Genomic DNA, 26,362 nt, shown 5'->3' on the forward strand with positions numbered 1-26,362 from the left:
CATACATCAGCAACTTGCACATCAATGATCTGCTTGAAACTCTATCCTGACAGTTTGCCTATCCCGTTGACATCTGTTTAGGTAATTGGTACCAACGTCTGCTCTGACCTTAGAGGCACCTTCAATTCTGACCTGGCTGCTAGAGCAAACTGTGACCATCACCAGCGGCTGCAGCTGGATGCTTCAAAACCTGTTCCCTGCCAAGGGAGCCAAAAAATCTTCTTTCATGGGCATGAGCTTAAGCCCAGTGTGCAACCTGTCTGTCTTGGTCATACTCTGGAGAGGTTCCTAAATTATCAGGATTTCCTGTTGAAAGTAAGATCACTCAGCATCTCCTTGGTGAGTTTAGTGAACCTGCTTTGGGATCTAATGATTCTCCCCCTCGAATACCTCCTGTCTTTGTCTGTGCTATGTGACAGCATAATCCTTTGCTTCAAAATGGGTCATGCTGTCCCACTCTGGGTTACTTGATGCACAACTCCATGTGACCGTGTGCATCATATCAGGGCTTCTCTTGCTGGCTTCTTCACCTTGCCTGCCAGCGCTGTCATGTTGCTCTGTTAAATATCTGCCTCCCAGTAAGTCAGGCAAAGACAGCTCCCCACTATGCTTACTCTTATTTAATCCCCTCTGGTTTGCCTCAAATGTTGACATCTTACCTACTCAGCGTTTCTTCAGTAGGACTTCTCAATCAGATCTTCCGGCAGAGCGAATAGGTCCTATCTGTAGTTTCATCTTGAAGCCCAGCCCAGTGCAGGGCTCTGGGGAAGAGGCAGGCTGGCACCACAGGCTTTGAACTTCACGCTGCAGGGACCTGCACCCACAGCAAATCAGATGAGGATGTGGGTATATCAAGATGTGTCAAGCACACTGTGGCTTGACCCAAGGTGTGTGCACTAATAATTCACATTAATGAGTTACTAAAGATCTCCTGGTACTTCTCACTGTCCCAGGGATGTTTACCTTGCTGTCCTGGCTGCTTTCCATCCTGGCTAACAGCATCCCACCAGGGACTGTAAATCCTGCCCTTGCAACAGCCCTGCCTGTTTCAATGGTATACACTATGTGACATCTCCTGACTTACGCTGTTTTTAGAGCTGAGCCTTATTTCACATTCCAAAGTCACACAGACACATCCTCTTAACCTCCTCAGCAATAATTCCTGCAAATGAGAGTCTCCACACAGGGAGATACTCAATATTTTCTAGCACATTAATCAAATAACCATCCAGTTGTTGCCTTATGTGTTGCAAGTGGACATGTTGTCAAATAAAATGATTTTATAGATTATCCTCTGTACTTCCCAGATGGGGAATTTAGCAACATCATGTGCACAAAGTCCTTTAGGAGAAGATCGATGTCTATTCATTTCATCTTCTGTTGCTTACTCAGGGAAATCTCATAATGCTGCTCCCCAGAGGAGCTTTCCCATCCCTAACTTTTAAAACCAGTGATTGTTTCTAAGTGCATGTTGAAAGGAGAGCCCAGACCGCCACCATCTGAGGGCTGTTGGTGGCAGCTTGCGATGACCCCAGAGAAAAAGGAGCAAGCAAGCAGCTACCCTGACTTCTGTATGGCCAGGTGTTCCCCAGGAACGCCGGCTCTCGGCTTGCCCTGCTGTGTCACGGCCCAAACCGAAAGCATTGCTCAGTCTGCTGAAAACACCACCGAGGCCTGAATTAAAGAGCTCTTCCCACCAAGGTACCCATGCGGGGGTTGAGATTGGACTATGCCGTGGCTTGGTGCCGGCAGTGGGGCTTTGTGGTTTGCAGAGTGGCTCCTTGCTGCCAGGAGAGGCTTTTTGATGGCCTCTGTTATTCTCCGCTTTCGAGCCGTCTGAGGTATGGCTTGGCCGCGATCAAGCTGTCGGAGAGAAAGGGGAAGGCTAGAAAGCGTCCTCCTTTCCCCATGCGGAGCAACCAGAGGCTGGGGAATGAAAGCTGCTCGAGTGAGCAAGGTGGGCTTCAGAGCCCTTGCTTCCCATCATGGTGAGCGTGCCCGTCAGGGCTGCTGTGCTGACAGCCCCTCTTGTGCCTGCCGCTACCTCCGTTAATTTCAAGAAGCTGTCAGGATGTTCTCGCAGCAAAATGTTCCCAAGCCTCCTGCTCCCGCACGCTCTCTGCCTCTCAGTGTCCTCCTGTCACATCTCTCGCATTAACATGATGCCTTCCCGGGGCGGTGTTACGCTCCAGCCCTTCTCCCCATCCATCTCCTCCGCTCTCCGTGCCTTCCGAGGAGGTAGCTCCCAGTGTGGCTGCAGGTGAGAGATGAGATCGTGTGGGAGCAATCTGTGTTTTGGCCTCCAGACTATTTATGACAGCTCAGGACGCAGCTGGAGTTACGGTTGCTTTCGTAGCCCTGGAGAGGAGCGAGATGCTCGCAGTGGCTAGGGAAGCTGCCGGGCAGCCCCCACCCGCCGCGGCAGGCTGGGAGGGGTGGCCAGACGGGCCATTGCGACCCCCTCCATCCACACTGACCCTCCCATCGCGGGGGTCACCGGAGCAGCCAGCCGTCCGGGAGAAGGGCGCTTCCCCTCGAGGGAGCAAGCCCAGCCCCGCGCCCTCATCCTTGCAGGCTGCAGAGTGACCCGGGAGCGGGGGGATGCTGCTCTTCCCCCTGCCGCAAAACCCCAGCGAAAGGTGAACTGCCCCTCGTTATGCGGCACTGGGTCCGCGAGCCCTGCGCGGTGCCCGCGAACTTCTGCCGTGCTCCTTTTCTCCTTGCACGAGGAGGTCTGGCGATGCGCTGGCTCTGGAGCAAGAGCGGGCAGTGGCTGCGGTTTGGCTGGGACCCTCCATCCCGTACCACCCAACCGTGGGTGCTGCCAGGGTCCCCCTGCCAGCCAGCCCACACCTCTGGGGTCCTGCGCGGGGTCCCCAAAGCTTTGACGGAGCGGTGGACCTGCTGAGCGCTCGCCACCTCTCAGCAGAGCTGGGGAGGTCGGGCACCTCCTCGTCTTTTGGGATTCGGTCAGATTGGGCGAGGGGTGCAAGGCCCTGCCGGCATCCCTGCAGGGCGCCCGCAGCTTTGGTCTGTGGAAGTTCTGCCCCTCCCCTGTTGTTTCAGAGCTGCGTAAAAGGTCCTTTTCTCCCTATGGCTCGTAGCGAAGGAGGAAACCAGGAATTTACTAGATTGGTCACCGAGTTCAGACACCCTTTTTTGAAAAGCCACCTGAGGCACGTGTGTGTGGTAACGGTCCAGGTTGCAGCAGAGCTGAGCTGGTCTAGGAGTCCAGAGGGTTTGCTCTCTCGGTTTCCCGAACCAAGGGGACGTGCTTTTGCAAAGCCAGCATTTTGCCGTGCAGCCCTCTATGGATCACCACCGCGTTTTCTTTCTCTTTCTTGATTTATTTTTTTTTAAAACATTAAAAAAAGACAACTCTAAGGAAATCTCACCGCTGTGGGACTACTTAGGCTGTATAGAGTTCTCTGTACTTAACGAAATGTGCAGGCAGTGAGTCATTATTCCTTCAGTCCACAGCTTTGAGTATTCATCGTGCAGATGAGGGGCTTGCCTGAAATGAGGCTTTCCATACACACAGCACACACTCAGGGAGATCATCTGCCGGGCACGCGTCCTCATTAAATGAGCATTTCTCTTCTGCTCTGGCATGCGCATACACCACTCATGGAGACGGGAGAGCCACGAGAAAGGACGAAAGAGAACGGGAGGGAAGGAAAGAAAGAAAAAAGAAAGAAAGAAAAAGAGAGAGAAAGAAAGAAAGAAAAGGGAAGGAAAAGAAAGGGAAAGGGAAGAAAGTTGCTGTATGAAAGCAAACTGAAATGGTGTGCATGCATAATATTCATTGTATAAAGCCTTAGAATAGCTTTGTTGTGATACCTAAGCTGGCCCCCAGGAAACAGGGTCTGTGGGGGTTTTTCCAAATTTTTGCAGACAAGCAATACTAAGTAATTTGGAGTTCCTAGAATGGAAAAAACATAAGCAATGATAATTATGAATAGGATTTTAGAAAGCAACCCACGTTCAGGAAGCACTGGCTGCTTTTGAAAATCCCACCTTCTGTTTTGTAGTATATGAGCAAGGAAAAGATCAGCACTATGAACCAGCTGTAGCTTTAACTCAGCAAATTGAACAAGCTTTGCAAAGTATCAGGGGTCCAGACAACATCTAGTTCAAAAGCCGAATTCAGTCAACCACTCCAATGAAAATGCAGCAAAATCATCATGATGAAGTCTTAGCAGAGCACCAACATTTACACCAGAGATGTATCATTTAAAATCCTACATCCTTCAGGCTGGATTAGTGGAGATTGAAAGGGTCTAGAGAAGGGAAAGGAGGCTTGCCGGCATTAGCGCAGGATATGGGTAGAGCAAGCACTGGCAAAAATAAAGCTGATTTAGCTTGGAGAGAAGAATTAGAGGTGATTCTTCTTGCATATTCCTGAATTGATGGATATAGCAGAGGTTGTCCAAACTCTTCCTCCTACCCCGTATGCCATCATTTGAAAGACAGGATTTGGGACCAAGACCAAAACAAGAGCCAGCACAGGGAACAGGATTTCCACAGTCGGAGTGCAGGAGCAGTTATGACTTGAGGGTCAAATTGTAGGATAACTGGATAATTTTGGGGTCATTAATGATATCAGTAAGAATGAAAGCTGCAGCAATGACAATTAATCAACTCTCCTAGTCTCTGTTGTGAAATGGTGATTTTCAGGGGGCTGCTGGCAGTGCCAGCATCCCCAGCCCGGTGATCCCAGCATCGCCAGGATGCATGGCTAGACTGCTCATTCTCTGAAGCACTGTGGGATCAAAGATACTGAGTATATGTAATACCAAGGGCTACCGGCTGGGGCACATACAGATTTGAAGCTTGGGGCTATTTTTCCAGACTCTATGATTGCTGGTCCTGCTTTTCTCCTCCTTTCCATCCCCAGCCAAGACTGGTTGTGGACAAAATGCACCAGGGGTTGATCTGGACGCTGAGGATGGGCAGGGACCAAGGGGAGGTCGTAGCCGCAGGGCCACGTGCGGGTACAGAGCTGTGGGAAGCAGGGCGTCATTCACCGGCAGGAGGGGCAGCTGGCCTGGTGGCTCTCAGGGGCAGTTGTTTTGGGGTAAGGGAAATGCTTTTTATGTGGAACTGACTTTTTGTTTAAAAAATGCAGTTCCAGCTTGGGGTTGGGGCCGGCTGGAAGTCCAGGAGCCCCCAAGATGGCAAGCACATGCCCGTTTAGAGCGGTTGCGTTCATGCGAGCATGTAATTATATGTGCTCATCAGTTCACATGCAGACGATGTTGCACCCCTCAGAGCAGGCTGATGAACCCACATCACCTAGGGTTCCCCTGGACGTGAATTCTACCAGAGCCGCAGGTTGCAGGGTTTCCCCAGGGCCCGTGCAGCCAGCGGGTGTCTGCCTGGCCGGTGGGTATTGCCAGCAGCAAGGCAGCAGCGCGGTGCCTGCGGCATGTGTGTGTGTGTGTGTGTGTGCGCGCTTGTGCATCTGCTTTTGCACGTGTGTGTGCGTGTGGTGGGTAGCAGGGTGAGGGAAGCCTGCTTCTCTGCTGGCCATCAGACCTCATTGCCCGCACGCTGAGCCGTGAGCCGCTGTACCGGCGGCTCCTGAGCCCCTCGCCGGTTCGTGGGGGGATCAGAGCTATTTTTGTCTAACTTCAAAGTGCACAGCGTGGCCTGCCGTCACGCCTTTGGGTTAAACAGAAGATTGACCGGTGTCACTTGCAGGAGCGAGGCTTTGGCCTTTCTCAAGGGCCATGTTGAGCTTGTTCAGTGGGTGAGAAAACTTTGACTCTCTAATGTACCCATTCAACAACTTCCTTCCTCCACTTTTGCTTCTCTGTTCCTTTCTCCCCTTTATGACCCTTATTATTTTTCCATCTGCAGCAAAACAGTTCACATCAAGGTAATTGATGATGAGGAGTATGAAAAAAACAAGAATTTCTTCATTGAGCTGATGAGCCCCCGCATGGTGGATATGAGTTTACAGAAAGGTGTAGTACTGGCCCTGCAGACTAACGTTAACGTTCTTCTTTCCTCTTCTCTTCCATCTCCTTCCTCCTCTTCTCCTCCTCTTCCTCTGATGTCTCTCTGTCTCCAACTGCTCTGCCCTAAACACTGCTGTGCGCACACACCGTGTCACATGGTACCCGTGGGGTGGCGTGGGGGGCGATGCTGGGGCCGGGGAGAGGCAAAGTGGCGAGGGGGGCAGCGAGAGAAGGACGGAGAGCGGTCCCGCTCGTCCGTATTTCTGCAGCAGCTTGAGAGGGACCTTCTGCCATCCGCACTGAGGGGTCCAAGCAAATTTTGTAGCGTCAGCGGGAAGGTGCTGGGTAGAAACACATCCAGCATCTCCGGGGATCATCGCCCAGCCCTTGTCCTGTGGGGTGTCCCGGTCAGACCTGTGTTAGAAAAAGACAAGAATCGAGGCCTGGCAGAGGAGCGGCTCCTAGAACTTACTCCCTGCTTCGGTTTGCCTGAGGGCTCCCAGCAGCTGTGTGCGTTGCAGGGCTGCTGGAGGGAGCCAGGTGAGCTGGCAGCAGGGAGAAGGGGCCAGCCCTGCTCCAGCACCCGGGGTATTTCAGTTTGAACCTCGGAGGCATTTTAGTCCCATTGTGTCCCCCGCAAGGTCCCAGCAAAGCTGTCCGCTCCTGGGGAAAGCTGCATCCTCGCTCGGGGAACGGGTCATGGGGAACAGGCAGACGCTATTGAGGAGAAAAAGCAGTAAGATGTGCCATTTTAAAAATGGAAATGAGAACTGCCGGCCTCCTTTGCAGCTGACAGAGCTGTAGCCTGCTGGCAGAGACCCACCTCACCCCACTGGGGAACGTGTCTGTGAGTACCCATCTCTCTTCCCTCAGGCTCGCAGCCCAGAGCCCCTGCAGATTTATTATTGATTGTGAGGGTAGCAGAAGCAATTGTTCTTCTCGCTAAAACACAGTGGGTAGCCCAGGGTGGTCCCTGGTGATTTCCAGGCAGCCGACACCCTTTCCATTACCATGTGACACTGAAAACAAATGCGCTGCAGAAGTCGCCTTCCACTAACCATCAGCAAGGTCCTCCTCCCCCTTTCCCTCCCTCCTCACCCCCTCGCCAGCCCCCTCTCCCCCTAACACCCTCCCGCTCCCCAAGGAGCAGCTGCGACGGATGCCCCGTGTCCCCGGCGGGGAAGGGGCTGCGTGCCAGGAGCCCGCACCGCTGCCACTGCCGCCGCCGCCGCCGCCTCGCCTCCGGCCAGCCGACCCACCGTACATGGTTGTCTCTCTTGTTGTCCCTACAGGAAGACCGTAAGGGTTAAGATAGTAGATGAGGAGGAGTACGAAAGGCAGGAGAATTTCTTCATTGCCCTTGGTGAACCGAAATGGATGGAACGAGGAATATCAGGTGTGAGATCCTTTATGAAAAAAAAAAGAAAAAAAGAAAAAAATCAGAATCGAGTCTCCAAACCCCAAACCCAGAAAATATAACTCTCTTTCTCCTCCTTCCCCTCCCTCCTTTTCTCCTCCTCCTGTAGATGGATCGACTTTTACTCTCTGCCCTCCTGTATTCTCGCTCTCACCCTGTTTCGGTGTCATCTCTGCCTTTTAGAGCCCAGCTTACTTCTGATCCTCCTTTTATGCAATGCTTGAGCCTCAGAGGCTGTGTTATTTTGATTGGGTTTCCTTGTCTTGATCTGTTTTTCGTTCTGAGCACACCTTTGCTGTTCTCCCCCCTCCTGCTCCTTTGCCAGGACCTTGGGGAATGTGAAAGGCAAGAGAAGGGTGTAATGCATGGCTGCCCCTTCGGCTCCTCCTGTATGCCCCCCCCGTCCTTCCCTCTGTTGTTGCCTGCCAGTGGCGTTGCCTTGGTGCTCTTGGATCCCTATGAGGTGCAGTGAAAAGCCCATGGAGGGAAGGTGTGAGGTATCTCGTTTTGCTTTTTTAAAAAAAATGGTTCTCCATGTCTTTCATCTGAAAACCCCCTTAATGTGTCACAAGCAATCACAGCCTGTCGTGCAGAGAGTGCGGAGCTCTGCTGAGGTCCTGCTTCATCAGCAATGAGACCCAGGATCTCCCAGCAGAGCAGGAGTATAGTGGGAATAAGCCCTGACTTATCGTGCCTTGCCTACCTGTATCTTTGTCGATGTTCTAGATGCGTTTGACCTCTTTCTCACTGAGCGAGTCTTGCCATTGGCTTCAGCAACTTTGGGATGGCCCGGGAGGGCCAAGATTTAAACAGAAACGCTTTACAAAAAGGAATTCAAATCCACCTCCTACGTGTCTGATACGGAGTAGAGACAGACGTGTGTGCCCATGGGCTTGTTTCTGCTCCCGTGTGCTGCTGCAGGTGATGGGAACACCCGGCAGTTGCCTGCGCATCGCACACCTTTCCCTTGCTGAAACTTCTCCTGTCTCTTATCTCGCCAGCCCAGCGGCTGCCCTCTGCCCAGTCCAAGCTCCCATGCACGGCTCTGCGGGCCGTTTGTGATAGACACAGCTTGCATTAGCATGACAATGTCATATAGCATCCGTGGATTTGTAAAATGTAAACCCAAAGAGGATTCATAGTTTAATGCCGTTAGACCGCCTTCTGCAGCCTGTAGGCAATGAGGGGCATTAGGTTTCACTGTGTGTCGAGCACAGGCCCTCGGGTTTCACCAAAGTCCAACTGCCCCTGAGTGGAAGCAGTGACCAACCTGCCATATCCCATGGGGGTATGTATGTCCCAGCAGTTAATTGCTCTCTGGGGTAAAGATGTGAGCACAACTTCTAGGTAGAAGTTGTCTGGCCTCAGCTTGTAGACACTAGTTATTTTCCTGCTTTTCTCCATCAGATGAAAGAACTGTATAGCGTACCACAGCTTCTGTGTAGGTACCTGCTCACTATACCCCTATTACGCTCAGATTTCTTCTTGGGAGTTTAAGGAGATTAAGCCATTTGAATCTGTATCAGCAAAGTGTTCAGCCCTAGATCAAAGTCTTAAGCCCTAGAATCACCCCAGGGTCCCCTCTCTGCATGTGCCCCTTCCCGTCCGTGGGGCTCCCACCTCCATCTCAGCAGGTACGGGAGGAAAATCACCTGCCTCTGGCTCTCTCCTGCTTATGCGCTTGGCAGCTTGGAGCATCACACTAAAGTTTCTGCTCAGTTGTTTGCTCTCTGTGAGCCCAGCATCCTTTTCTAAACCAGTGAGCTTCAGGATACAGTCAGGATTGGGCTGGTTTTTGTGAAGTCCTGCATTTCTTTTTCCTGTATAGGCTATGTTGCATCTGGCTGAATAAAAACAGATATTTGAAAAAAATCCAAATAGCCCCTAAGGTGGTTCAGTTGTAAAACATCCTCGTTATTATTCGGACTACGATGCCAGTTTGCTGTACTGTGTGTGTCTCATTTACACCAGCATCAGCTGGAGTCAGTGGGACTGTCTGATTTGCAACAGTTGGAGAGGAGATCGGAGCTGGACTAAATGATCTGCAGCACAGAGCCTGCAGGCCAGCCGCTTTCCTCGCCGGAGGTGAGGGCGCACCCTCAGACGAACCCAGAGGTCCCCAGAGGAAGGAAAGGACCACGCCAAGGAGGAACTGGTTGGCCTCATTAGAGAAAAGTCAGAGAGCACCCTGGTTTTCAAAATCTAAGAGGCGGGAGATTAAAATGCATTTGTAAATGTTGCTGGCACAAGGTGGCACAGTCGCTACACTAATTCCAGGGCATCTGGAAAGATCCCCAGCTCCGTAGCGCTGCACGCCATGGCATCGCCGACGAGCGAACCTTGTGCCTGGGATGAAGAATAAGGAGCTACGCGAGGCTTTCCCATGCAGAGCGTCAGGAGCGATCAACAACAGATGCTGTCGCCAGCAGCTTCACGGGGCGCACGCGTGAGCAGCCGGCTCCTGCCGGAGAGGAGGCAGCCCGGGAGCGCGCCGGGGCTGGCTCGCCCTTGGGAAGCGTGCGGCATGCCCTGCAGCGTCGGGAAGGGACGCTCACGCCGACTCCCCGGCACACGTGTTCCTGCCACCATCGCGCCGCCGCAGGGGCAAAGTGCGGGTGGTTTATTTGTTGCAAAGCACGCCCACGAGCGATACGAGGTCAGCGCAGCCACCTCGGTGCAAAGGGGCCCCCGCGGCACTGCGCAGATGCTGCCATTGCCCCGCACCTGCAGATGGGGGGGGAATCCCAAACCACAGCCGCCTAGCTGGGACTTCACTTGGTTTTGTTGCGGTGATGAACGGGCCCCCACGCGACTCACACGGCGAGGGCAAAGCACAGCTCCTGCCTCTCCTGGGAGGTTCAGGTTGGGTTGCTTTTGATGAAGAGTCTCTCTGGGTTTTGGCTACCCACGCGTTGGTTTCCAGCACCACAAAAGACGTGGTTTTCTTGATGGTGTATCCTCGTTTTGTTGTTACTCCCCACTTAGCTGTGTCACACTGAGCCTGTGCCTAGGGAGCTGTAGGAGTATTGGGTGTTCTCAGACAGCTCTTTGTAGTGTCTTCAAAACATCTCTTCTGGCCCCCTCGGGAGCAGGGCAGCGTTGGGCGCCTCAGCGGACTGGCAGTTGTGTTTGGAAGTAATCTGCGATCCGGTTCGCGCAGAGACAGCCAGTCCATCGCAGTCGTGCCTGCACTACCGTAGCTTCGTGCCTTCGAATGAGGCAGTCGCCCCAGGACCTCTCCGTGCTAGCTTACCTTAAGGACACAAGCTAGGTAGCAGTGATGAGATCCATGATGAAATGTGGTGCCCTGAAGGGAAAGCAGAGCTGACGGCAGGGACGAGTAGATGTGTGCTTCTCAAACCAGCCTGGGGCAGAGTTTGGGCGGTTTATTTTGGGATGCAGAGCTTGGTCCGGAGCCCCGTGCTGTTCAGATCCAGTGTGCTGTCCCTGAGAGTACCCGCGCTGCTGCTGGCTGCGGTGGCAGTGGTTTCTGATAGACGTACAGTGGAGGAGGATAGCAGGCAGGAGCAGGGTTTGCTACCGTACAGCTGATTTGCATTACTAGCTGTGCTGTCCCATACTCGTGCTGATACAAAGCAGTCGCCTCCAGTCAAGGGGACATCTCCTTGGCCCTGATCAGAGCTGTGGGGCAGAGAGGTGTATCTCCAGGAGGGTCTCTGCGAGGGCCAGGAAAGTCATCCTATTGCTCTTGCTGTTTGCACCTGCTAGCACCTTACCGGAGGAGAAAACATCTCTACTCAGAGACGTACCTGTGGTGGTCCGAACACAAATTCCTGTCTTCAGGTTGCTCAGGGCTTGCACAATGCATAACAGCCATTGATACAGCCTTTTGGCTGAAACATTTTGCATTATCTGCAGATGCTGCTCCTCACTGTTCACCCCCAATTATATCAGTGCCATGCTGCTTTGAGCCTTGGGGCACTCAGTTGTTAACCCTTGCCATAAGGAGAGCTGACCACTTACTTCTGTTATATAAATGCTACATCTACAATACGAAACTTTGTCTTGCAGCTCATTTATTCTTTTTCACCAATTACTTTCTGCAGCTGGAGTTTTTCAAAGCCTTTCTGATCATCCAAACAAATCACATCAAGTAGTTTTACTTTAGCAGCTCTTTTTGTTGATGTGCTCCAATAATTCAAAGAGATGAGAACGGATCTGAGATGGGTGTCTTGCCAGCCTGGTCTGTGATGAAGACTGATACTGGCTCAGTAGTGGCATATCAGATGCAAAGAGCACTGGCAAAGATGGCGCTTGCCGCAAGCTTGTTATATCGAAGTGAATGAGTAAAAGGGAATCAAAGAGAGACTCCCATTCTTTGCCTGGCAAAGGTGGTAAATGTTGCTTTTCTCTATCCTCCTGGCCATTTCCCAGGTTTCCTGATTTTTTTGTCATCTTCATTTCTAAGAAATTAATCTGAATCCTTCTTGTCTCACCTTTCCTCCGTATGTGTGGTCACGTAAACTGAATCCCTGTCTACTGAGCGCTGCAGGGCTTTGAAACCTCCCAGCACCCTGAGCCATCCTTCTGGCCATCCTTTTTTCAGCACCTTTTTAAAGTGTTCCTACAGTGAAACAAGTCTTTTCCTTTATGACAAGATGCTATCTGTTGGTTTGACTCTTGCTCTCATGGCAGCTCTGGTATCATGTCAGCTCAAAACTCGGAATGAGGATTTTGCTGCTGTCAGCCCAGCAGGATTTTGGAGGAATACTTTCTTCACACATCAGCTTTCACACTTTCCACAGTCCTGGATTACAGGAGAAAAACTTGCTTTGCTTTCCCTGGACAAAGTCAGTCTTCTGCTTAAATTGTAGTTAACCTTAGTGCTGATGGAGCCCGAATGGCAAGTGAGGCTACTTCAGATTTCACTTGATTGCAGATAATGGTGAAAATAGCATTTGGAAAATTGCGTTTCATGAGGGTAATTGGGAGTCTGCTCATGAAAATTCAGCTCATGGCACAATGGTGGAAGATTCAACCTCAGGGCTGGCGCGTGAAGGCTGAGTCTTGAGGGTTATGCTTTGTAAAAGGGTCCAACATCCCTCATGCAAAATTTTGCTTCAGAAGGCATGTCTCCCACGAGATACGACTTCACTGGAAACGGGAGCACAGATGGCTGGCGAGCACTATTAAACAGCTTGCTGGCATGACCTGGCTTGGGAAGATTTTGTCTGAAGTCCTCTCAGCCCTCCCAGTCAACTGGTGTGGACAAATCTCGTAACACATCTCCTTTTAATCAAGTGTCAGCACCCCTGACGGGAAAGCTTCATGCCCCAGAGGGAGGATGTGGCTGGGAGACGCAGAGTAAGGATTAAACTGCAAAGGAAGAAGGATTCCTAGCTTGCATTGATCCAGCAAGTTATCTATATCAAAATATTGATGAAATTACGTGACTTGGTACAAAGGTCTGTGCCTGTATAAGATAAGCTGCATCAGTAACGTGAGCATGCGTGCTGCAGTTTTCTGAAGCGTGGGCAGATGCTAAGAAACTCCCTTCTTCCATCAGCTGCTGATGGGAATAGCAAAGAAATGTTTGATTGCTGTAACCTCCTTCCCTGAAGGTTTAATAATTTGCTTGCAGTTCTGTGATTAAGCTGAACGCTGCTGATTCTCCTGATGGAGAGGAGTCTCTTGGAGTCTGCAAGAGCTTTGCTACTGACTTCAATAATAACAGCATTCAGGTTAAGGCTGCAAAATCTCTGCCCTGTTTAACCTATAAAAAACCCATGTTTATAGCTCTTCACAGTCCATTAGGGCAACAGTTTGCTCACCTCTGAGCAAATCTGGAGGCAGAGCCTGTGGACAGTTACATCTGGAAGATGGGGGATCCTTACCTCTTTGGGGAACTGCTCCCACGGTTTGCATGGTCACTGAGCATCTTCGGGTGCACACGGGGTGCAGGCAATGTGTTCTCCTTGCCTTTGGCTGCCTGTGACTGCCCCGCTGTGGGATTGAGGGTCTCCTCAAAATCCAGCCTTCTCTCCCTCATTTCCCTCACTCTGTAAATCCCAGACCTTTAACAAGGATCCTCTTATCTACGCAGTGGCTTGCTGGAGTCTTTAGGGATATTGATTAGAACAGATTTATGTTAATGGAGAATGAGTCCAGAATAAAGCATGCAGCATGGTCAAATCTCTCTGTGAGGTAAACAGCAGGAAAAGGTATTTCACTGTTCAGAAAAAGGCTGGGGGACACACTTAGCACATCGGGTTGCTGTAAACTACAGGATTGTCCGATTGCTGGTCTGCTCCCATCCCAAGCCTGGTTCCTCTTGATTTAACCTTCTTTGGCTTCAGCAGAGTTAAGGCAGGAGGGAATTCAACTCCTGATCTGTAAACCACACCAACACGCATGTCACAGCAGGATTTGACCCCAAAGTACACTGAAAACATGCAGATGAAATAGTTTATTAGTAAAAAGCTTTTTTTAGCAGCTAAATTCAGGTCTAAATTGTCCGGTTTCAGGGGTGGCAGGGAAAGCAGAGTTCATGCCCGCAATTTTGGCTTTGCCTAGTAAAATCCACGCCTGCAGGGCAGAGAAATCCCAGTAAGGGAGGAACTGGGATCCAGAGCTGAAGGCTTTAGGTCTCCTGGGAGAGTCAGCGTCACCTACCTTGTCTGCGGGCACACGTGTTTGTCTGCATTCACGCCATGCAAGGGTTAGGTAAGGGATACTCGGGACTGCTATTTTGGATTTGACTGCGGAGCTAATTTTAGCAGCTCCCTGTAAGAATGCACATGTCAAGCCTCTGAGACTACCTGAGATGCCAACAGCAATGAGGTGGCCTGGCTTGGCTCCACGAGGAGCGTGATGTGCAGAGCAGGAGCGCGGGAGGGGGTGAGGTGCCCTGGGGAGGGATGGAGGGATGCAGCCCAGGCTGGGTGCAGCGGAGGGAGGCTTGTGGATGGGAACAGCACGGGGGCCGTCAGCGGGGCTGGTACAGGTACAGCATCCCCAGATGGACTGTCAGGAAACATTACAGGTCAGGACTAAGGGCACATTAGCAGATGCGTGTGCAGGAAGGAAGCTTTAGTCCGTGAAATCATTTTCTTGCTTGCATGCACAGCATTCACTCAGAAATACAAAGATAAAATAATCCCTTGGCTTTCTGCATGCTGTATTCTTGATGTTTCATTCATAGCTTTATAGGCTTCTTCAAATATTCATGTATCATATCATAAGTGAAAGGGAGAAAAATAGTTCTTTTGCAGGCTCAAAAGCAAATGGGGAAAAAAATAAACTCAAATCCCAGAGCACTAGAATAACAGTTTTAAAAAACATGAGGAACCAATGACTTTTTTTAATAACCACAGTAGCTTAGGGGCCCAGTAATATTTCATTATATTAAATTTGAACACCGAATCGACCCATTGTGCTAATGCTTGTAATTGCAAAAGGCAAATTAAATTTCCCCACACTGTCTGGAGAACCAGGAGACCGTGGAATAGTAAGGAGGCCACAGGGTAGCGTGGAGCTGCAGCAGGCCAGCGACTCGAGATTCGTGCAACAAGGGGCAGTGACAAGCCTGTTGGAGACTTCCAGGCAGAGCTGTGGGGAGGACAGGAGGTGGTGCAGGCAGAGCAAACATCCCATTGCTTCTCATTGCTCTGTGGCACTGTATGTGCTGCAGAACGTACTCACAGATGGTTCCCCCAAAGGTTTTTGACTCTCAAAAGGAATTGACCCTGAAACACGAGGGACGCTCAGCGAGGAGCCTCTTCATTGCCCCTTACCTTTTCACTGCGCTTTACCTGCCCACACGGACAAGGGACGCTCTCCCGGGGTGCCCGTGGTATTTCCAGCTGGGGAGTTGGATAGGTGGGTGAAGATCTCGACTGGGCCGATGCCTCCCCGCAGGCTGTCGGGAAAGCTGTGCCCATGGATGCTGCCCGACGGAGCAGGGAAGTGCCTGGGAGCTGGGACTCAGGATTACTTTCCCCGGCTCTGCCACTGATGCACTGTACGACCTTTGACGAATCGCTTAGGAAATCACTTTCAAACAGCACAGATACAGTTAGGTGCATCTGTATAGAAGTGCCTGCTTTTCAGAGGCCTGAAGTGGCAAGTCCGGGCAAATTAGCACTTTTGGACTCCAGCCCACTTCTGAGTTTGCAAAATGTTCCCTTTAGCCTCCCTTTGCTAGCTTCACCATCTGTCAAATGGGGCTGTTAATACAGATTCAGTCTTTGTACAGAGTTTTAAGCTTCTGAGACTAAAAGTGCATGATAATAAGTGTTAGTAATTACAATACTGTCATCACATGCAACCAAGTCTTTGGGAACTGGTTTGCTGTTTGAAGGACAGGTAGAAGTCAAAGCTAAGGCACAGAGCTGGTGCTTGGCCCCTCATGAAGACGGTTCGGTATTTTTTGCCATACGGACTCTCCTGTAGTTAGTTTGAAACTTGGATGCAAGCTGTGACTTTCTACAGGTAACACCTAAGAGGGATCCAGCCAGATGTTTCCTTGTGACAGCTCTGGGGAGTGGGGAAATCAAGGCAGGGGAGGGCCAGGAGTCACTGCCCAAGGCAGCAAGAGGGCTGGGCTGTGCCTGTATGGAAAGTCAGGATAAGGTCATCCCTTGCAAGGACCTTCACCACCTTCTCCTCCCTTCCTCCCACCTCTAATCTCGCAGGACCACGCAGTCCTTTTTCCCGGGAGGCAATTGCATCCTGCTGCGACGGCGCTGCACGGCACGTGCCTGTAGAGCACTGTTAGGCAGACCAGCAGTTGGGAGCAAAGAGAGCCAGGAGGTCTCAAAGCGGTGGTGCTTTACGTCTGCCTGGGCTCCTCTTGGCACCCTGACCCTCTGCGAGTGGTACATGTGGGGCACAGGATAGGTGCAGGCGAGCCAGGGCATCCACAGGGGATGATGCATGGCCGCGTTACCACTGCCCTATTTTGCACCAGAGGCCAGCACCCATTTTATCAACACCTCCCTCTAATGATGCTCTTCTCAGTGAGCTGCCCATCGCCCCTGGCCACCCTCTCTTCTCAGCCACCCACGGGTTTACCGGGGCTCCCCAGTTGTGCCAAGCCCCACCACAACCACACACTTCTGGCTGAAGCGGGGCCATCTCCCGTGCCTTCAGGTCAGTTTGGGTCGCGTCAAGCCCCAATGGCAATCGTAACCCCCGCACACTTTTCCTTTCCCCTCCTCGCTACTCCCCACCTGCATCCCATCCCTGTGCCTTCGCTTGCCAGGGGGGTGACTCTGGGGAGCCAGCACCCTGGTGCTCGCCGGTGCTCGCCAGCCTCCTCTCCATCTTGCTGCCGCAGTGTCTGCTCCCCAGCCTGTGCCCGGCATGCGGCCCCGGTGATTCGCGCTCCGCCTTGCACCATGTCCATTGTTCACTGACAGCCGTCATCTGCAAAACAGCTTTTCCCCCGTGGATATTAACCGTTTCCCTCTTTTCTTCTCTCTCCCTGTCTTTCTCAAATTCTTCTCTCCCCACAGCCCTGCTGCTCACCCAAGGTAAGTGCTTTTTCTCCTTTCTTCTGCCTGCTCTGGCTCTGTTTTCGTCCCCTTCGGTCAGTGCCCCTGTGTTTGTGTTTGCTGTGTTGTAGACAACCCCAGCTCGTGGTGTTCACGTCCAGCAGGAACTAGTTAAGAGCAATGCATTAAGAACATGATGGTGATTGATTGATGTCTAAGAGCCTTCCCCATTGTCGTGGCTGAAACCAGGACACCCATATTCCAGATTCTTCCCCGGGGTTTTGGGAAAAGACCTAGCCAGGGTTGCAAAGCAGAACATGCAGCTCTGGCTGGTCCAGGACCATGACTCGACCCTCTCTTTGGGGAGCTCTGGGGCTTGAGTTGTACATCACCCCTCCGTGCGTGCACCCAGGTGCCCTCCACCTTCTGTCCTGGGGGGTCCCATGGTTGTACCCAGTGCCAGGGCAGCACTACAAGAGCACAATAAGCACCAGCACCATTTCCCTCCTGCCCTCAGCTCTGGCTCTTCACTCTTCACCTCCTCTCCCTGTGGCAGGATTTTACGTATATTAATACTAAGCCCCCCCTTCCTTGCCCCAAATCCCCGTTACCCTGCTCTCTCTTGATCCCACTGCTGTACAATGTACGCCTCCTGTGTTTTTCTTATTCCTTCAATTCCAGATATGATTACAGTTGAATTTGCACTAAAGAAACATTTGTCAAAAGATAGGGGTGGCCACGCAGGGTGCAGAGAGGAGCTGGAGTCTGACAGGTTTGCAAGCAGAGCTGGAAACCAAAGCGTTCATCGTGCCTGAGCTGTGCGGCACATCAAAGGAGCAGCATCTGCCGTGCAAGCTTCAGTCTCCGCTCCTTTTCGGAGGATGCCAAATCTGCTGCGCAGGGGATGGCCTGAGCCCATCGGATATTGGGCTAATTAGGAAATTGCTAGTGGCAGGCAGAAGTCCCCAGCTCCCCAAATATCAGCTTAGGGTGTTTACAGAAAACTCCTCGGAGCGGTTTGGACGTTTTCCTTTGTTACTTCTTCAGGTCCAGGAGGACTGGAAATAAGTTGAGCACAGCCTCGTTCTCAGTAATTTCATTGCTTTAATTCAGTAGCTGCCTAATTTGATCAGAACCCCGGGAACCAAATAATTTCTATTAAAATAACATAACTTTCCTCCCTCTGTTGTGATCCAGCCTGATTGCTTTTGGCAGACGTTATTGGAGAACTTGGTCACCAGCTATGGAAAGTTGCTTTCCAGTTAATAAAGAAAAGCCTCCTTTCTGTCTGGGAGGGGGGGGTCCCCGGGGTGGCCCCCTTGCCAGGCTGCCCCGGGGTGCCCTCTGTGGATACGGCACGTGCTTGGCCCGCAGTTTGAGCTCACAGTTGTCGGCCCCCACACGTGCTTCAAGCTAGTGGCCGGCCAGCGAGCAGAACCCTGCTCGCCGCAGAGGCACGTGCTGGAGTGTCACTCAGCGGCAATCACGGCTAATCAGTGGGGAGAGAAGTGACATCCTCATTTAGTCCATGTCATGTTAGATTTAGATTACACGGATGCCCAGGAATCTTTGTAAAAAAAACCTGCATTATTGAACATTTCAGTGGAATCTGTCGGTCCCGCTCCTCGTCCCCTCTGTCTCTCGGAGCAGCTCGCACAGCTTTTCCCAGGCAGTGCCCCTTTCCCCGGGCGCTGCCTCCCTGGGACCGCTGGGCACCCTGGCTCTCCTCCGCAGCCCCGGGGTGTTCGCCCTCCCGCATCTTCAGCAGCCCCCGCGGGGCCAGCAGCGGCAGTGATGCAGTGATGCAGTGATGCAGCGGCCCCGTCTCTTTGCAGAAGCCTTGGGGTTCCCAAGTGAAAAATGCCTCTTTTGTCCCAGCAGCCCTTACCTGGTGGTAAATGGGAGATCCTGGTTCTCCCCCTCCCTGCCTTGCAGAGCCCTCCCTGGGAAAACAGGGCTGTGAGTTTTACGCGAGGCTAAGTGATTGGGCAGGGGAGAGCCTTTGGCACAGGTTCAGCTCAGCATTTGTTTCCTCCAAATGGGCTCTCCAAGCCAGACTTGCAAGGCTGTGCAAAGCTTTTGAAAGCCTTGCTTGGCCAAGCGTCCAGTGCCAGCTGTTGGGGCTGCAGAGGACCACAGTAGTGTGGGGTGGCTGTGGAGTGTCTTGAGAGTCAAGCCTGGTTGTTGGGGTTTTTTTAACTTCTCTGATGCATAAGCTTTTGTTTTGGCACTGGCAATGATCTTTCCCTATACTCTTTATACAGGGAAATATTTGATACCAAAGTAAGTGCCTAGCTACTCCAGCAGTCCCTGCTATCGCCAGCAATGGACGAGCTGCTCTGGTGGTCTTTCCAGCCTTTGCAAAAGTCACTGCAGAAAGCCCGAGCAGAGCCTTTTCTTGGAAGTTCTTGGGCACAGGAGGTCCAGTTCTTTAAAGGGATGAGGAACTATCTAAATGATAGATACTTCTCTACTCCACATACCCACATCAAAGAAAATATTTCTAAATATGTTTGTTTATGCTTTAAAACTCCCGGGTCCACTTTGCAGTGGGAAAGACTGGGGAGCAGAAGCGCCAGTTGACTGGCCTGTCGGGGACGGTCGTGTCAACAGCAATCTCAAGGCAGAGCCAGCAGTGGAATAATGCGCAGTTCCCAGCCCTGTGCCTTAGCCTCCCTCTCATGAATGTGCAGCATTTCCCAGTTAGCGTTAAGGATGCTGGAGCATGTATATGGGATGTATCATGCCTCAAAAATAGCTTTCAGGGCTAAGTAAGCCGATTCCTCCCTTTTTAGAAAGCAGCCCAGGCTGCCGGTGCTTGTGCATGTGCATGTGTTTCAGTAAAGGGCATATCCATATGCTAACCTCAAAAGCCAGAGTGTCTTTTAGCCAGCAGTCTTCTTCAGTTGTGACTGACAGCTTGACAGCACTCTGGAGAGAGGACCTCATTCATGCTCACTGTTTACTTTGTTTAGCCAGGATTATATTTTATTGAGCTGCAACAAAAAAAATCCCATTTTAATTGTCCTTTTAATTTCTTCCTAGCAGCGCAGTCCCCAGAAGGGGTGACCTTCATGCAGATACATGCCTGCTCTAGAAATGGATGGAGATGAGATAGCTCAAGGGGTGTGAAATGGCCTTCATAGCAATCTTTCATGAATACATTGCTGGTTTTAATCCAATTTATTCAGCAAGTAACAGGGAATACAAACCGGTCCGTGGCTGTCTTACAGGATTGCCTAGGTGATGGGTATCTACCTCTTTGATGGTGTTATAGGGACTTCCCATTGCCTGTTTCAGCTCAAAAGGTGCGGTGGCCAGATTACCCTGTGGAAATGGGCTTTATCTAATTTTGATTTATGATGTGTCCAGGAGACCACAGGCAATGTCCAGTTCCCCTTTGTCTGAGGGAGGCTAAGTGGACAAGCACCCACGTAGTACCCTCCAAGAGCAATGCGTGATGTGGGAACACTGCTCAGTGCTCCCCTCTCCTTTGGAAGAAATAAGAGGAGGAGGGGATCTGCTTACTGTATTTTGAGCCCAAGAAACTGCTTATCGGTCACATGTAGGTCTGAAAGTGCTTTGCAAATAGCTGCAGATCAAGTCCCAGGATGGCCCTGCAGGTTGTTCTCGTGGAGGTGAGAGAGCTGAGGAGTGAGTGTGGCAGGGACATACGCAGGGCCGCAAAGCACAGCAGTCGCAGGACCATAACTAGGAGCTGCTGGCCCCCATCGTCTGTCCCGCCTTTAAGGGTCTGAACTGACCCTGAATGAGGCAGAATAAGTGAGAGCACAGAGTGGTTTAACCAAAAACCTCTCCCTGCTTCCTGCAGGCAGGCATTGCGTCCAGCACCTCGCGGGTATCAGCTGTGGCCATTGCTACAGCCTGGGCAAAAGCGGACTTCATTCTCATTCCTCCCACCTGGCCTTTGATCTTACCAGGCCTGTTGTCTCCCCTGCTTGTAGCATCTCCTTTCTAACCCGTGGGCTCCCTGGCACGAGGAGCAGAGTGCCTACGTGCAGCACCTGGCGCAGCAGCCCCGGCTTGCCTAGCCTTAGCTGCCTGTGCATGCTGCTGTAGCCCAGATGATAGGTTGCTAGCACTCGATGGTGGCACACACCTATGTGCCACAGCAGGCAGGGTTTAGAGGATCCCTCTCTCGCCACCTTCCCCTTCCCAGGGAGGAGGTGGAGGCAGCCCAGGAGGTCCTGGCAAACTCCTATTCTTGCTGGGCATAGCCAGACCTTATCAGGCTTAATTGGGGTTGACAGCAGGGAGTCCAGGGTGCAATCCGCATTGAAAAGTAGGTACTGATGCTGATACAAACAGAAATCAGGCTAGTTAATAATTAAGCTGCAGCTTGGCAGCATTCACCTTGACAGACTTGACCTTCCAAATTAAAAACCTGTCTCTCCCCCCCACCCCCTGTGTTTTATTTAATCACAGCCCTTGGTAGTCTTCTTTGCAGGCTACCGCACCCGGGTGATGTGTGACACGCCTCAGTGATGCCCTGTCCCTGCTTCCCGAAGGAGCCCTCCAAGACCCCAGCCCTACACCCGGTCCCTCAGGAGGTGGGGGCCTGTGGCTACCATGGACCGTGTGGGAGCATGCCCCACGCTTGCTGCAGAGGCAGCGGCCTCCGAAGGCAGGCTGGTGCACCCTGCTGCTGGCTGAAGTGCCTCCCTGAAAGGCAGGAGCATTGGGATTGTGCTCTGCCACTGGGACATTGCGAGAGTTTGTTCTCTCTCAGCTGTTGGGTCTGTACACACGGGGCCCAACTCAGTCGTCAGCATCCCATCGGATCAGATAGACCCTGGAGCAGGTTGAGGTTGGGGTCTGGTGTTTTGCAGAGATTGGCACTGATTACTGCTACAGGTGCTCAGCTGTCCTAAATGGTAGGTGGGGAGAAGTGGCAGATTCATGTAGGTGCTTCGTATTGCTCTTTGGGGCAGCTTAGCTCTCCCCCTTAACTGTATGGAGAATATAGGTGTCAACTGGGCTCCTAAGCTTGTCCTTCCTGCCACAAACAGCACTGCCTTAACTTCAGAGGACAGTCAGCAGCCTGGTATTTGGCACCTATGGGTCACTTGCACGAGTGCATTGAGCAAGATCCAGCACAATATTGACATGTGACTCTTAATCTATGTTTGTCTCCTACGTTAGGATAGAGGCTCAGTGAAAACACAACGGCAAGTTAAATGGTTTCAGATGCACCTTTGAAGTTTGTTAGGTTTCTGTGCTTTGCTTTCCTGTTGCACATTCACAAATGTGACTGCTTTTTAGTGAGGCGTGAAGGAATTACCTCCTTTTTTCCTTATCTGCAAGCTTCCTTTATTAACATTTCTGCGAGGTACCCATTTGGACGTGCTGCCTATGCCTGTTCTCCTGCAGTTTGCTTGCAGCTGACATCATTGAAAGACTTAGCCTGGCAGTGGTATTCAATCAGCTGCCTCCATAGGACGTCCTTGACGTGCCTTCTTGGGCGACCGTTTTTCTTCTTTCTGCGCCCCAGCTCACCATATTCACTGCAGAGGAGCTGCGTGGTGACAGCAGGGCCTCCATTATTCATGTCTTGGTGGACACGCTGTCAGCAGGCTGCAGGTCTCCATCACTGGTCAGCTTGTCCCTTCACCATGAGTGCCCTACCTAGGGCTTGAAGGTGCCTCTGGTGGCACTTCTGCTGCTGGCAAGGTGCCCTCTGAAATAGCACGAGTCCCACAGCCCTTCAGTGCTGTGGTAAGTGCCAGCACCTTCACTTCGGTGGAGTGCCCGCTCCCATGCTCACACTGCATCCAGACCCCAGGCTGCCAGAGCAATCTGTCCACTCTTGGACATGGACATGTCACTTGATTTACTCTTAAGACCTGCCTGGCAAGTGATTGCCATGCTCATCAAATCAATAGGTGATCCACAAGTAGCTTGCAGAGACAACAAAGCCGCCTGCTGGCAGCTGAAGGTCCTGCCTCTGGCCATGGACGCAGGTGTTCCCATGCAGCCTGCCCAACAGCCGCGGACCTGGCGCACTGTGAGAAGAGATGCGGGAGATCTTCCTCCTCAGAGGAGGGTTTCGGGTCTTGCACTGTCCTGCCTGGCACAGGTGCATAAACCATCATGAGCCAGACACCAGGTTCTGGGATTAAGCTGTGTCGGATACCGCTCCCTACGGGGAGGAGAAAGATTTCTGCACTGCGTGTGTTTACAGACCTGCCTGCAGCTCAGCCTTGCCTAGATAGTTAATATTTGCATGAGGCTTCGTGTTGTCTTGCTGTGCCAAAGGCTTTTGTCAAATCAGTTAAAGTGGGGCTGAGGTTTCATTGCATCGTTTCTCCTGGAGTTGTTAAGCCGAGGAAATTCTGCCTGATATTCCCCATTTTCAGGGCAGCTCCTCTGATTCCAGACATTTGCTTTCTGCACTGTGCAACTGCAGCCAGAGTGTGAGAGCCCAAGGGACCGTGCCGCCAGCTGCGACCGCAGCTTTTCAGATGTAGTTACTTCCCAGAGAAGGTTGTAGTGAGCCAGACTGTCACCAAGTCCAGGCTTTGCAACCCTGCTGGGATGGCTGCTGTGCTTTTGCTCAGCTCAGTGCTGCCAGCACACGTCAGCACGTGCTCGGCTCGTCTGCCAAGCTGGGTCTTGCAGAGCTGAGGGTGCCTCCTCCCCCGAGCTTTGGGTTATGGGGGAGCTCAGACTAAAGCGAGCCACGTACATGGTACGGCAACTGATGTATAAGCACCTGCATTTTCAATGATGGATACAGCATGTCATCTTCATACACTTCCAGGCAGAGGCAAAGACTGGACTTTCTCAATCTCTGTCTTGGAGGGAAAGAGATGTATATTTCATCTAACTCCCTGCTCAAGTGAATATAAGTAACTTGAATCGTGTTCTTGATAATCATCAGTTCGTGCCTCCAAGTGTAGCATAAGGCAGAACATTTTGTCCAGGTTCACCCCTGTTCCTGCACTTCTCCAGCTCGGCTGCCTCCTCCCCTCTGTGCTTGCTTGGAAAGCCAGGGGAAACCCAGCTCCTTTCTTGAGATGTCAAGGCTTTTCGGAGAGCCCGTCGGCACATGCCTGCACTTGGGTGTGTGGGTGGGAGAGGAGAGCTGGGACAGTGCCAGGGCACCCTTTCTGCTGGTTGGGGTGCTCCTTCCCGTCCGGACAACCAGAACCTCCCCAGGCACCTCGCTGGGCTTGCCGAGGCATCAGCAACATGAGCCTGACGCAGGGTCATCTCAGCATGCTGCTGACCTGGGGTCCTGGTTTAGTTTCCTCCAGCAGAAACTAAACATCCAGTAATACGAAGGAAAAAAACGACTTGCTTCCTGACTTACTTCGTTCGTCTTTCCAAACGCTAGGAATGTGTTTGTGTGTGCATGTGTGGTTGTGACTGTGTGTGTCTGTCTGAGCGTTAGATCAAGCACTGAGTGGCACAGGGTACCAACAGTGATGTTCTAATCAAAAAATAAAAAGAACCTGTCTCTTGTTCATTCAAACCAGGAAACACACCAGGGCGTCAAAGCTGTCTTAAAGGACGCTTGTGCCAAATGGCAGAACGAATCGGTACCTCGGTCTCCCCAGAGGTGTGGCTGCTGGAGGGGTGACGGGAGGGGGTATGTCATCCAAGAGCACCCATGCAGGCTGAAGAAACGTTTGGTGGTGGTTTTTTTTAATAAATTAAAACCATGTTGTGTATGTTCTTGGTGACTAACATATTCAGCAATCTCGGTCCTTTGTTTTTGTGGTCCAACACCCCACCACTGCCCCCCAAATTGCTGCGTGAGCTTAGCAAGCTGTGAAGGGGCTGCGGGAGCCGGTGCTGAGGCCCTGCAGACAAGCCCCCACGGTGCCCCGGTGCTCCAGGGCTGCTGCCTACAGCTTGGTGTTGACCTTGCTTTCACAGAGGTGGCTGAGAGGAAGCTGACGGTTGAAGAGGAGGAAGCCAAGAGGATTGCAGAGATGGGCAAACCGATACTCGGCGAGCATCCCAAACTAGAAGTCATCATTGAGGAGTCCTATGAATTCAAGGTCAGTAGTTGGTCTAGGTGTCCTCCGGGAGGGGAAAGCCATGTGGCACTGAAGAGCAGCCATGGAGAGCAGGACTGAGGAGGCAGGGGGGTGGCTGCATGTGCAGGGAAAGGGCTGCTGGAAGAGAAAAAGGAGTATGCAGTGCAGTAAAGGGTGGGGGAAACCTACAAGAAATGCCAGGGGAAGTAGCTGCTGGTAGGCAGAGGTGGAAGGAGAAAGACAAGGGAGCCCTGCTGGAAGCAGAAGAAGCCAGTGTGCAGGAGAGGGCAGGAGCAAAGCAGTCTCTGATGAGGCAGGAGTGAGGGAAAAAGGAGCCTCATCAGGATTAAGGAGTGGCAAACAAGCTGGCTCTGGTGAGGTTTGGGTCAGCCTGTCCAGGGAGAAGGTGGACCCAACTCCGGTCATGGCCTCATCTCGCTGGCAGGAGAGTGCTTGTGGCACTTCCACAGTTTGGCAAGGGTCTGTGAGATCAGAGTGCACTGCGAGATCAGCCTTGCCTGCTAGCAGCAGGTTTAATTGCTCTGCATCTTTATTCCCACAACAGAGCACCGTGGACAAGCTGATTAAGAAGACAAACCTGGCTTTGGTTGTAGGGACACACTCCTGGAGGGACCAGTTCATGGAGGCCATTACCGTCAGTGCAGGTGAGGGGGACATCGGAAAACCCACGCCAGTATCCGCAGGGTTTATGCAGCCTGGGATGAGATCTGTCTGGGCTCAGGAGGCAGCATCTGCCTGGGCAGTGATGCTCAGCTGCTGCGTGCGTGATGGCCATCAGCAAAGCCAGTCCAAAGAGCTCCTCTGCTCCAAATATACTGGGCTTTTGCAGATGCATTAGCCTGGAGCCCAAGGGATCCATCTTTTGGTACGGAACCATCCAGGAGGCTGGTTTTCAAAGACTTTACGGCCGCTGGCGGTGCTTCTGCTGCCTCGGTGGTCTGATGAGCAGCGTACAGGCAGCAAATTCCCATCCTGGCTGGGCTGCTGGCTCCTGGTGTGCCCAGTGCTGTCCTCTTCAGGTAGCTCCTGCTGCTGGAAGATGTCCTGTCTGCCACGGCCAGTAGAGTCTCGGGGAGTAGGGAGGGTTACCACATGCGGACAGATGTTGCCCCACAAGGCAGCAGCTGGTGGAGGGAAAGGCCCAGAGACCTGCCAGCTGTTGCCCGGGGAGCCTGAGAGAGCTCATTGCTTCCAGAGCCAGGCAGCTGTGGAGCGGACATTTTAGGCATGCCATTAACGACACTCTGGCACCTTTCTGAACCTTTACTTGATGGGTTGGCATCTTCCCCGAAGGGCTGTTTTCCACCCAGCTGTAGTGCAGGCAGCAGGCGGTTGGGTGGGAGCTGCCACCAGTGGCCACAAGAGCTTCTTCTGACGTGAAAGAAGAGATGCAGGGTATTCGGTTTTCTTTCTAGCGTTTAAGAGAAACTGCTTCTGTGGAAAAGGTACCTCTGTCCTTGGAGCAATGTTTTTTCCCAGGCCTGCTTCTCTCTTCCTATG

At 52.0% G+C, this 26,362-nt stretch overlaps 1 protein-coding gene across 8 annotated transcripts in view; it reads left to right on the top strand.

Annotated features, from left to right (window-relative positions):
* Window positions 1-26,362, top strand: part of SLC8A3 (solute carrier family 8 (sodium/calcium exchanger), member 3) — a 93,205-nt gene that overhangs the window by 65,238 nt on the left and 1,605 nt on the right. Inside the window, exons 2-6 of one of the 8 annotated variants that reach the window (XM_010574145.1) lie at window positions 7,256-7,359; window positions 8,566-8,584; window positions 10,656-10,679; window positions 24,751-24,862; window positions 25,407-25,506. In XM_010574145.1, coding sequence (XP_010572447.1) covers window positions 7,256-7,359; window positions 8,566-8,584; window positions 10,656-10,679; window positions 24,751-24,862; window positions 25,407-25,506 — 359 coding nt within the window. Of the gene's footprint in view, window positions 1-5,862; window positions 5,996-6,688; window positions 6,700-7,255; window positions 7,362-8,565; window positions 8,585-9,447; window positions 9,466-10,655; window positions 10,680-16,856; window positions 16,875-24,737; window positions 24,863-25,406; window positions 25,507-26,362 lie in introns of all 8 variants that reach the window. The other 7 variants (XM_010574146.1, XM_010574147.1, XM_010574151.1 and 4 more) reach the window with 7 other exon arrangements.

This window comes from Haliaeetus leucocephalus, unplaced genomic scaffold (assembly GCF_000737465.1).
Source record: "Haliaeetus leucocephalus isolate CR32 unplaced genomic scaffold, Haliaeetus_leucocephalus-4.0 Scaffold417, whole genome shotgun sequence".
NCBI classification, from domain to species: Eukaryota; Metazoa; Chordata; class Aves; order Accipitriformes; family Accipitridae; genus Haliaeetus; species Haliaeetus leucocephalus.